An 11,964-nucleotide genomic window follows, 5' to 3' on the forward strand; every position below is an offset into this window, starting at 1 on the left:
TGTATCTTTAGATTAGATTAGTGGTTTGTCTCAGGACTATGTAGGCCTACAGGACTGCTCAATAATAACTTTAACTATTCAAACTTATAAAGTCTCAGCAATTCATATAAAAAGTGAAAGTATTACCACATACAGTAGAAAACGACAATTATGTACAAAGCATATATTACAAAAAAGCAGATTGTAAGAATAATGTCAGACAATAAATATGCAGAAAATGTCTGCATGGAGATAGTTCCCCCCCCCCCTCCCAGGATGCTTGAAGTACCCCCTCAACCACCACTTACACCCCCCTGCCCCCCCCCCCCCGAAACGTTGTCATGACGCGCGATATGCACCTATCTCGAACAGAAATGACCATTTCACAGTCTCTCGCTCGCTCTAAATACAAAATCTCCGGGAGATTGTGTAGCATTTGCGGGCGTCAGGGAGCCGCTATTGAAACGCGGGACACTCCCGGAACTTCCAGGAGACTTGGGATGTCTGGTACTATGTACATGTAAGTTTGTGTAAAAAGGTTGAGCTGGTAAATCTGTAAACACCATCCATCCCTGACATTAAATTGCTGGCTTTTCGGTGGCGAAGCTGGCCAATGGGTGTTTCTGAAAGCTGGTCGTTGCGTGCGTGAGGCAGAAGACCCTGGTTCGATTCCTGGAGTGGGTGAGGGAGGGAGGAAGCAATTCTGACAAGCGAGTAAATAAAGCTATGACATCCAGACACTTAGGTCCTCAGTAGCCAACTCCTGATGCCCTCCACCACACTGTTCAGTACTGAGAGCAAGGATGGACACCAGTGTTCCGGTCTACAGTATGAAGTCTAACAGCAGTGTTCAGGTCTACAGTATGAAGTCTAACAGCAGTGTTCAGGTCTACAGTATGAAGTCTAACAGCAGTGTTCAGGTCTACAGTGTGAAGTCTAACAGCAGTGTTCAGGGTTTAACAGCAGTGTTCAGGTCTACAGTATGAAGTCTAACAGCAGTGTTCAGGTCTACAGTATGACGTCTAACAGCAGTGTACAGGTCTACAGTATGAAGTCTAACAGCAGTGTTCAGGGTTTAACAGCAGTGTTCAGGGTCTACAGTATGAACTCTAACAGCTGTTCGTCGCCCAGTAAGTCCAGGGAGAGGCAATTGGTGGACCTGCGGCCGTAGAAGGAGGGTTTGGGGGGGCAGTGGATCGCCAGGGGCAGGTAGTAGGCGGGGGCGGGGGTGTTGGGCAGGCCGCAGGTGTAGCTGTGGGAGGAGTCCCGTTGCAGCGGCGTGGTCAGCGGCGCCGGGGGAGGGAGGAGACAAACGTTGTCCAGACTCTGACTGTGGCGATCGACAGAGACGCTTGGACGATACTTCAACTGGATACAGAGAGAGAGAGAGAGAGAGAACACGTGAGCTATGAAACGAGAAGAGAGGAGAGAGAGAGGAAAGAGAGAGGGGGGAGAGAGAGAGGAGAGAGAAAGAGGAGAGAGAGAACACAGTAGCTATATGACGAGAAGAGAGGAGAGAGAGAGGAGAGAGAGAACACATGAGCTATGAGACTAGAAGGGAGATAGAGACAGAGAGGAGAGAGGAGAGACATGGAGGTAGAGACAGAGAAAAACAGGTAGGGAAAGACAGACAGACAGACAGACAGGCAGAGAGACAGACGGGCAGAGAGACAGACGGGCAAAGAGAGGAGTTGAGGTGATAGAAGAGTTGGTCACCTGTGTGAGGGTGTCTGTGTTGCGTAATGTCACTGCATCTTTGCTGTCCACGTGAACCTCCTCACTTCCTGTTGACAGGAGATCCCAGATATCAGTTGCATGGACCCACTTCCAGCACAGCTTCACACCAACATCAATTCAGCCGTGCAGCAAATAAAACGGAGATAAAGTTACGCAATCAAAAGTGACCAATGTCCACCAGGGGGGGCTGTGGGTATAAGAGGTAGCTCTCTCACCCCTCCACGGAACCTCTGATGACATCCCAGGACAGTCCACTGACACGCCTTCCAGAAGCTCAGCCAATCGGAGCGTCTCCTTTGGGTTGTCGACAGAAACCTCCCCTGACCCACGTATACTGACCCTGGTGCCTGTGGGTCAGAACAGTTTTTATTAACCAATCAGCTGCCTTCCTTCTCCTCCCCCTGCTGCTCCTCCTCCTCTCACCTTCCTCCTCCTCCTCGTTGGGATCCTTGCTCCAGGTCTCCATGCTGGAGTTGAGAGAGCTGCCGTGACTGGCTGCTTCGCGGGAACATGTTTCCGCCCGCTTTGGCCCCACCTCCGCCTCCATGGATGCCATCTCCATGGACACTATCTCCATGGAGATGTTGTGTTGCTGAGGGTCTGCTTCAATGCCTGAGCTGCCAGTAGAGTGAAGTGATAGGCTAGGACTGTTAGTGGGGTGACCTGATAGGCCGGGACTGCTGGTGGAGTTTCGTGATAGGCCAGGACTGTTGTTGGAGTTACGTGATAGGCCAGGACTGTTGGTGGAGTGACCTGATAGGCCGGGACTGTTGGTGGAGTTACGTGATAGGCCAGGACTGTTGGTGGAGTTACGAGATAGGCCAGGACTGTTGGTGTAGTTACGAGATAAGCCAAGACTGTTGGTGGAGTGACCTGATAGGCCGGGACTGCTGGTGGAGTTACGTGATAGGCCAGGACTGTTGGTGGGGTGACCTGATAGGCCGGGACTGTTGGTGGAGTGACCCGATAGGCCGGGACTGTTGGTGGAGTGACCCGATAGCCCGGGACTGTTGGTGGAGTTACGTGATAGGCCGGGACTGTTGGTGGAGTGACCCGATAGGCCGGGACTGTTGGTGGAGTTACGTGATAGGCCGGGACTGTTAGTGGAGTTACGTGATAGGCCGGGACTGCCCTCGCTGCCTGCCGGGTCTAGGTCCAGATCATCACTGATGTATGACTCCCGGTAGCGCTTTTTCTCTGGAGGGCCGGGAGGAAGGAGGGGGGAGGGGAAGAGGGAGGGGAAAGGGAAGGGTGAGTACCATTCTCAAAATCTAAGACAACATTCAATAAAGAGGGTAGGCCTGAGCTCTGCTCCCTCCTCTTGACTTTCAACTGTCAACTCTCCCTGCGGCCCGCAGACACAGGTCTCCCCTCCACCCTCCCCCATAATCCTCCCCCCTCCCCCCCTCACCCTCCGACTCCTCCAGGTGTCTCAGGTGTGTGAGGGCCGGCTGCAGGCTCAGGAACAGGCTGTGGCTGGAGCTCAGGTGCAGCAGCAGGTGGCGGGAGCGGAAGGGAGAGCCTGTGTAGTACACCAGCTTCCTGGCAGACGGCAGGCCGTCCGGCTGGATCTCAAATTTCTTCCCCTGAGGAGAGGAACAGGGGGCGCGGGGTACGCACCACAGCCCTCGGTCAGTCGGGCTCATTAATATCTCATTGGAAACTACAACAGCATGGAGAGAGACAAGGAGGGAGAGGGATGGGCAGGATGGAGGGATGAAATAGAAAGTCACAGAGAGATGAATGGATGAGAGAAAGAGGATGGATGATAGGTGAGGGGATGAGGCAGGAAAGGTGGAAGGATGGACCGAGACGGAAACCAGTAGAAAGAACAAAAAGGAGTAAGGCTGGTACAGTAACGGCTGAATGTGAAAGGGGTGCAGTAGCAGTCCGCGGTCATAGAGGTCCATTAAGCTCGTCTCACCAGGAAGGTAAGTCGTCCCACATTGGACCAGGGGAAATCAAACAGCAGCTCCCTGATGTTGTTGACCTCCTGGTGGAAACAAGACAGCTTTAGACTTGCACACTAGCTAAAATAGACAACATTAGACCTGCACACTAGCTAAACAAGACAACATTAGACCTGCACACTAGCTAAACAAGACAACATTAGACCAGCACACTAACTAAACAAGACAACATTAGACCTGCACACTAGCTAAACAAGACAACATTAGACCTGCACACTAGCTAAACAAGACAACATTAGACCTGCACACTAGCTAAACAAGACAACATTAGACCAGCACACTAGCTAAACAAGACAACATTAGACCTGCACACTAGCTAAACAAGACAACATTAGACCTGCACACTAGCTAAACAAGACAACATTAGACCTGCACACTAGCTAAACAAGACAACATTAGACCTGCACACTAGCTAAACAAGACAACATTAGACCAGCACACTAGCTAAACAAGACAACATTAGACCTGCACACTAGCTAAACAAGACAACATTAGACCTGCACACTAGCTAAACAAGACAACATTAGACCTGCACACTAGCTAAACAAGACAACATTAGACCTGCACACTAGCTAAACAAGACAACATTAGACCTGCACACTAGCTAAACAAGACAACATTAGACCTGCACACTAGCTAAACAAGACAACATTAGACCAGCACACTAGCTAAACAAGACAACATTAGACCTGCACACTAGCTAAACAAGACAACATTAGACCTGCACACTAGCTAAACAAGACAACATTAGACCTGCACACTAGCTAAACAAGACAACATTAGACCTGCACACTAGCTAAACAAGACAACATTAGACCTGCACACTAGCTAAACAAGACAGCTTTAGACCTGCACACTAGCTAAACAAGACAACATTAGACCTGCACACTAGCTAAACAAGACAACATTAGACCCGAACCTCAACCCTCCTAGACCTCCTTCCTGCCCCCCCTTCCCCCTCCCAGACCCCCCTCCGGCCCTCCGTGCCATCCCATGACCTCCATAAGCCCCCATCCTATCCCCCGAGCCCTAATCCCCCTAGAAAGCCCCCGCAGGCCAGACCCAGCGGGGGGGCAGGGGAGGGGGGTCTGCGGGGGCTCCCACATTCCTGCCAGAGCTGCTTCCCCCCCCTCCTTCACCCACCCTGAGTCATCCAGCCTGAGAGAACACAGGCTCACGCTGACGCACACGATGACACATGGAGGGTTACGTAAGGGAGACCACAGATGTAGAATCTCACACACACGCAAACACGCACCTGATAAACCTGCATTCCTTTGAGGGTCAGCCCCAGTAAAGCTGTGCCTCTCTCCTCTCTCTTGTCCTGCAGAGAGAGTGAACAGGATGACAGGTCAGACAGGCATCTAAACCCCTCGATAACCCTCTCTCTTTTATCTCCCCCTCTTCTCCCCTCCTCTCACCCTCCCCATCTCTCCCCCGTCCTCCCTCCTCTCCTTCATCTCCCCCTCTTCTCCCTTCTCTCTCTCCTCCTCTCCCTCACCTCACCCTCTTCTCCCTTCCCTTTCCTCTCACGCTCCCCTCTCCATCTCACCATCCTCCCTCTCTCCTCCTCTCACCCTCCCCTCTTCTCCTTCATTCTTCCCTCTTCTCCCTCTCCCCTCCCTCCTCTCCCTCATCCCTCCTCTCCACAGGAGGTGTACTCTCCAGGAGGCTGGAGAAGTATATCTGAAGTGATGGTGGATTACACAACTGCTGCCTGGGCCTTCACTACACCTCTCTCTACAAACCCTCCCCAAATCAAATGCAACTTTATTTATATAGCACATTTCATACCAGGGGGAAACACAATGCGCTTCACAAAGGGGAGCAAAAAAAAACAGACATCTCCAGGTGATATGCTGAATTTTGTGTGAGAGAGACTTCTCTCCAACTTAGGTCAAGAGGTCATGCTGTGGAGCCCACTGTAGTCCCCATATAGATAAGGGCCTCACTTGTTCAGACTGACAGGAGTCAGTGAGGAGAAACTATGCAGGAAAAGGCTTCAATGAGTTACGATATTGTCAGGTGTAGTCTTTCAAGTATACAAACTAGCTGACCACATGCTGTGCCTTGTAAGAAAACATTCTGTGGAAACTATATCTGTACTTTGCTATTCATTGTATATAAGGCCGTTATAACCCCTGGCCTCACTCATCTGACCAGTCCCTGCTTCAACTGGTTAAATGATCCGACGTCGTTCTAATAAACCAAGTCAACTCTTTTTAATTGTCGTGCATCTTTCCGGCCACCGATTGTCATCATCCTAATACCCGAGTTAACCCTAACCATTCCCGAAACCACTCCACATCTCCTGGGTTAACCCTAACCGTCCTGTCCCAGTCCAGTCCTAGCCGTGTCTGTCTCCCTGACCCCTGACCTTCTGCAGGCGGTAGAAGATGACGGGCACATCCTCCAGTCTGCAGGACTCCTTGATGAAGTGCAGCGTGGCGTCGCGGGCAGACATGCCCCGCAGCTCGCCGTGCACCTTGGGGCCGTGGCGGAGGAGGTAGTCCACGCCTCGCTTCGCCACAATCTGGGGTGGTGGGGGGGAGAATGGATTAAGGAAGGAGGCGGGGGGGAGAGAAGAGGAGGGAAAGAGAGAGCACACTGGGTCAATATTTTTTTTAATCTAAAATAACAACAGCCATGAGTCCACCCAATCTCAGGACTTCAGCCATCACTCAACACCCTCCTCCACACTGCCCCCTGCAGCACCTACCCAGGGAGGGAAGTACTCCTTGGGCTGGAAGTAGGCTGCGTCCCCCTGTTCCCCGCGGTCCTGGACGTGGTCAGGCAGGTCTGCCTGCAGGGCGTAGCCCGCCAGCTGGAAGTACACCTCCTCCTGCTGCCGACACTCAGACCGCAGCACGCGCTCACGCAGGTCGGAGTAGTACAGACGCCTCGCCTTGCGCTCGCTGACACGGCGACCACACACACACACACACACACACAGATAAGAGAGGAGGATGAGAAGAGGATGAGGAGAGGAGGATGAGAGAGGAGAGGAGACAGACGTTTGACTCACCAGATCAGCCTGCCGTTCTCCACGTAGTATTGCACCTTGAGACACAGGAGCAGAGGCAGCGACCTCTTCAGCCCCTGGGGACAGCAGAGCACCAGGGGAATGTTACTGATGGGACACCACTAGAGGAATGTTACTGATGGGACACCACTAGGGGAATGTTACTGATGGGACACCACCTGGGGAATGTTACTGATGGGACACCACTAGGGGAATGTTACTGATGGGACACCACTAGGGGAATGTTACTGATGGGACACCACTAGGGGAATGTTACTGATGGGACACCACTAGGGGAATGTTACTGATGGGACACCACCTGGGGAATGTTACTGATGGGACACCACTAGGGGAATGTAACTGATGGGACACCACTAGGGGAATGTAACTGATGGGACACCACTAGGGGAATGTTACTGATGGGACACCACTAGGGGAATGTAACTGATGGGACACCACCAGGGGAATGTTACTGATGGGACACCACTAGGGGAATGTTACTGATGGGACACCACTAGGGGAATGTTACTGATGGGACACCACTAGGGGAATGTTACTGATGGGACACCACCTGGGGAATGTTACTGATGGGACACCACTAGGGGAATGTTACTGATGGGACACCACTAGGGGAATGTTACTGATGGGACACCACTAGGGGAATGTTACTGATGGGACACCACTAGGGGAATGTTACTGATGGAACACCACCAGGGGAATGTTACTGATGGAACACCACGAGGGGAATGTTACTGATGGGACACCACCAGGGGAATGTTACTGATGGGACATCACCGGGGAAATGTTACTGATGGGACACCACCAGGGGGTCTCCCAGCTGTAGGATAGCTAGCTGGGCTTATTATCTGTTCATATATTCTAGCTTCATATCTAAATTCCTCCTGGCCTCAGTCGGGATAGCCTCCATCCAGCACGTCCACACAGGCGTCCCTGCCACAGGCGTCCCTGCCCCAGGCGTCCCTGCCACAGGCGTCCCTGCCCCAGGCGTCCCTGCCACAGGCGTCCCTACCCCAGGCGTCCCTGCCTACAGGCCTCTGCTTACCTTGGCTGGGTCCTGCTTCCATTCCTTGGGGAAGTACTTGATGAGTTTCTCCTCCAGATCCAGGAAGATGTGCTCGTTGTCTGAGTCAGAGAGAACGGATGGAGAGAAGAGCAGAACTCACTCAGCCACCAAGCGAAAGAGTAATGAACTTGCGCGTGAAATTTGAAGAACAAAACCATTATTAAGAGAGAGGAGAAAAAAGAGAGAGAGCATTGAGGAGAGAGAGTGAGAGAGCGTTGAGGTGAAAGAGAGAGTGATAGAGTGAAAGAGAGAGTGAGAGAGCGAGTTGAGGAGAGAAGGCTGACTAGTAGTATGACTAGGCTGACTTACTAGTATGCTACTACTAATGCTAACAACATGCCTGTTTGCTCCTCCCTCAGTTAGCTCAGTAACTAGCAGAAAGACAAACAGAGGCTTGGCTGAACAGATCTGTTTTCAGAGGGAGGACAAAGAGGATGTTTTCATTGGGAGAATTACAACACCACGATGAGCTCACAACTCCAAAAATGTTCTGGTTGACGACCTTTGCCTAAACCCACGAGTGATTAGGGACCAATCATGCCCGTCTGTGTGTTACTGCTTCAGTCTCCCATCCCCTAGTGATCTTCATATCACTAGATGAATGAGGAATGCACAGTAACTCAGCTAGCCGGGTCTGTGGTCAGCCCAGGAGTGCAGTGAGGGTCCAGGGGTTCTGTGATTCATCTGTGGTGGGGTGACTGGGGCAGGAGGGCTGTACCACCTCATCACTGAGATGTACTCTCCTGTCTCCTCCTGTGGTACCCCCAGGCTGGTTCCAGCCCTCCCTGACACCCTGTCGTTAATCCTCCCCGCTCCCCCTCTCCTCGACCCCTTTCTTCATCGAGCTTTATGAGCAACTCTCTTTACCAACGCCACATTCTTCACCAGCAGCTCACTCCTCCAGAGATCCATCCATCCATGTCTCCCTTTGGTCTCCTGCATCCCTTCTTTATGACTCACTCGCTCGCTCTCTTCTTCTCGTCCAGGATTCAGCAGGATTCAGCAAACTCCCTCTCTCCCCACCCTCCCTCCCCCATCCCTCTTTTTCAACTACTCCCTCCCTCACTCCCCCCTCTGCCTCTCCTCCTCTTCTTCCTCACTCACTCACTCACTCACTCACTCACTCCATCCATGCCCCCCCCCCCTCCTTGTTTCTCCAGTGGAGAGGAGGAATGCAGGGGGCATTCCAGGCTTAATGAAGTTAATGCAGCCGTAGCCCTGGCCTGAGTGCTGCACGGCCCCCACACTCCTGAGTGTTGGACGGCCCCCACACTGCAAAAACAAAAGGGCCCTTGTTGGGAAGGCCAGCAGGCCGCCCTAACCTCTCACTACAAACAGAAAGAAAGAGACAGAGAAAAAAAAACATTTTGCTCACTGGTTGAGAATAGATTAGACTTCTCAGTGGAGCAGACTTTCTCTCACACACACACACACACATACAGAGAAACAGTTACACACAGGCACACATACAACAACAATTCTGTCATTGCTATTCACTGGCCCTGTTGGCAGATAACCCACTTCAGGGCAATATAGTGTAAATGGTTTCCCAGCGATCAGTCAGGGAGACACAATATCTGTAATATATGAGAAGGTCTAGTTAGCTTACTGTGTGGTGTGGGGAAGTCTGTGTTTTGTGTGTAGATCTAGCTGGCTGACTGTGTTGTGTGTGTGTTGCGTTTGTAGGTCTAGCTAGCTGACTGTTGCGTGTGTGTTGTGTGTAGGTCTAGCTAGCTGAATGTGTTGTGTGTGTTGTGAATGTGTAGTTCTAGCTAGCTGACTGTGTTGTGTGTGTTGTGAATGTGTAGGACTAGCTAGCTGACTGTGTTGTGAATGTGTAGGACTAGCTAGCTGACTGTGTTGTGTGTGTGTTGTGAATGTGTAGGAACTAGCTAGCTGACTGTGTTGTGTGTGTGTTGTGTGTGTAGGTCTAGCTAGCTGACTGTGTTGTGAATGTGTAGGACTAGCTAGCTGACTGTGTTGTGTGTGTGTTGTGAATGTGTAGGACTAGCTAGCTGACTGTGTTGTGTGTGTAGGTCTAGCAAGCTGACTGTTGTGTGTGTGTTGTGTGTGTAGGTCTAGCTAGCGGACCGTAGTGTGTGTGTGTGTGTTGTGTGTGTAGGTCCAGCTAGATGACTGTTGTGTGTGTGTTGTGAATGTGTAGGACTAGCTAGCTGACTGTGTTGTGTGTGTGTTGTGAATGTGTAGGACTAGCTAGCTGACTGTGTTGTGTGTGTAGGTCTAGCAAGCTGACTGTTGTGTGTGTGTTGTGTGTGTAGGTCTAGCTAGCGGACTGTAGTGTGTGTGTGTGTGTGTTGTGTGTGTAGGTCTAGCTAGATGACTGTTGTGTGTGTGTTGTGTGTAGGTCTAGCAAGCTGACTGTTGTGTGTGTGTTGTGTGTTTTGGGTTAGCTAGCTGACTGTTGTGTCTGCGTTGTGTGTGTAGGTCTAGCAAGCTGACTGTTGTGTGTTGCTGATAAGGACTGATCCTAAGAGCTTGCTAGACTGTGGTGTGTTTAACAAAAAAACTATAGATCTTTCTCTAATCAGACATCAGCACCTGTACTGCGTGCGTGGATAATCTCCAGTAAGGGTTGGTCTTGACCTAGAGTATCATCAGTCCCATGGCTGGCTAAGCTGTCTGACGACAACAACAGCTTGATGCTCCAATAGACAGAATGGGGGACCAGGAGGGGAGTCATGGACGGATGGATGAACGGAGGAGTGACATGGATGGATGTTTAGATGGAGGGGAGAGATGGATGGATGGATAGATGTATGGAGAGATGGATAGAGAGATGGAAGGATATGTGGATGGAGAGATGGAAGGAGAGATGGATGTATGGATAGATGGATGGATGTTTAGATGGAAGGGGTAGATGGATGGATGGATAGATGGATGGATGGAGAGATGGATGGAGAGATGGATGGATGGATAGATGGATGGATGGATGAAGAGATGGATGTATGGATAGATGGAAGGATAGATGGATGGAGAGATGGAAAGATAGATGGATGTATAGAGAGATGGATAGATGGATGGAGAGATGGAACTCACCTCTCACCACTGTGAGACCAAAAAAGTGAAGTTCTTTAATTCCTAGAAGCTCCAATATGCGGTTGAAGACGTCCTGCCCTGTTGCTTTAACCTGAAGAGGCACACAGTGACACAGTAAACAGACCTTATGGGCAACTTATAAAACACCAACACACAGAGACGTTGTTACAAGCTACAGAGATGCCATTTTAGAATGGAGCCAGCAGGAAATCCTTCTAATAAACTCCTTATTAAACCAGAGAGTCATCCTCAGTCCCATCCTAGGCCCACACGGACAAGCAGACACACACACACACACACACACACACAAAGGAAGTGAAGCAGCACTAGTTAATAAAGCAGTAGACAGACACACACACACACACAGGAAGAGAAGCAGCACTAGTTAATAAAGCAGTAGACAGACACACACACACACACACACAGGAAGAGAAGCAGCACTAGTTAATAAAGCAGTAGACAGACACTCACACACACACACACAGGAAGAGAAGCAGCACTAGTTAATAAAGCAGTAGACAGACACGCACACACACACAGGAAGAGAAGCAGCACTAGTTAATAAAGCAGTAGACAGACACACACACACACACACACAGGAAGAGAAGCAGCACTAGTTAATAAAGCAGTAGACAGACACGCACACACACAGGAAGTGAAGCAGAGCTAGTTAATAAAGAAGCACTCACCCCCACTGTGATGTCTAGTTGTTCTTTGTTGGGTAGCAGCACACAGACAGTCTTTTTAGCTAGGGCAGACATTCTGTCTGTATCCCTGTCTGCCTGCCTGCCTGCCTGTCTGCCTGCCTGCCTGCCTGCCTGTCTGTCTGTCTGTCTGTCTGTCTGTCTGTCTGTCTGTCGGTCTGTATACCTGTGTGTCTGTCAGCCTGTCTGTCTTCCTGTTCGTTTTCCTGTCTATCTGTCTGTCTGTCGGTCTTCCTGTCTGTCTGTCTGTTTGTCCGTCTGTCTGTCTGTCAGCCTGTCTGTCTTCCTGCTTGTCTGTCTATATCCTTGTTTGTCTGTCTGTCTGCCTGCCTGTCTGTTCTCCTTCTCTCGTTCTCCTTCACTCGCTGCCTCTCCTCTACTCCATTCCGGTCATCCTTCTGAAAGAAAGCA

The 11,964-nt window shown here is 50.8% G+C and overlaps 1 protein-coding gene across 3 annotated transcripts; it reads right to left on the reverse strand.

Annotated features, from left to right (window-relative positions):
* Positions 1–295: 295 nt before the first annotated feature.
* Positions 296–11,694, reverse strand: zgc:172136 (uncharacterized protein LOC566376 homolog). Of its 3 annotated transcripts, none has more exons than XM_047029877.1 (13): positions 11,539–11,694; positions 10,850–10,940; positions 7,772–7,851; positions 6,712–6,785; positions 6,406–6,601; positions 6,064–6,219; positions 4,945–5,010; positions 3,641–3,706; positions 3,128–3,302; positions 2,140–2,913; positions 1,932–2,063; positions 1,696–1,763; positions 296–1,347 (listed from the first exon to the last, which is right to left on the reverse strand). In XM_047029877.1, exons 1-13 carry the CDS (start codon positions 11,608–11,610, stop codon positions 1,075–1,077), a joined length of 2,223 nt encoding a protein of 740 aa, XP_046885833.1. In that variant the 5' UTR covers positions 11,611–11,694; the 3' UTR covers positions 296–1,074. The 3 variants fall into 3 exon arrangements, with proteins under 3 accessions (XP_046885833.1, XP_046885832.1, XP_046885834.1); XM_047029876.1 differs by having other exon boundaries at positions 3,641–3,709; XM_047029878.1 differs by lacking the exon at positions 296–1,347 and having other exon boundaries at positions 1,729–1,815; positions 3,641–3,709.
* Positions 11,695–11,964: the final 270 nt, after the last annotated feature.

The sequence above is a fragment of the Hypomesus transpacificus genome, chromosome 11 (genome assembly GCF_021917145.1).
Source record: "Hypomesus transpacificus isolate Combined female chromosome 11, fHypTra1, whole genome shotgun sequence".
Classification (NCBI taxonomy): Eukaryota; Metazoa; Chordata; class Actinopteri; order Osmeriformes; family Osmeridae; genus Hypomesus; species Hypomesus transpacificus.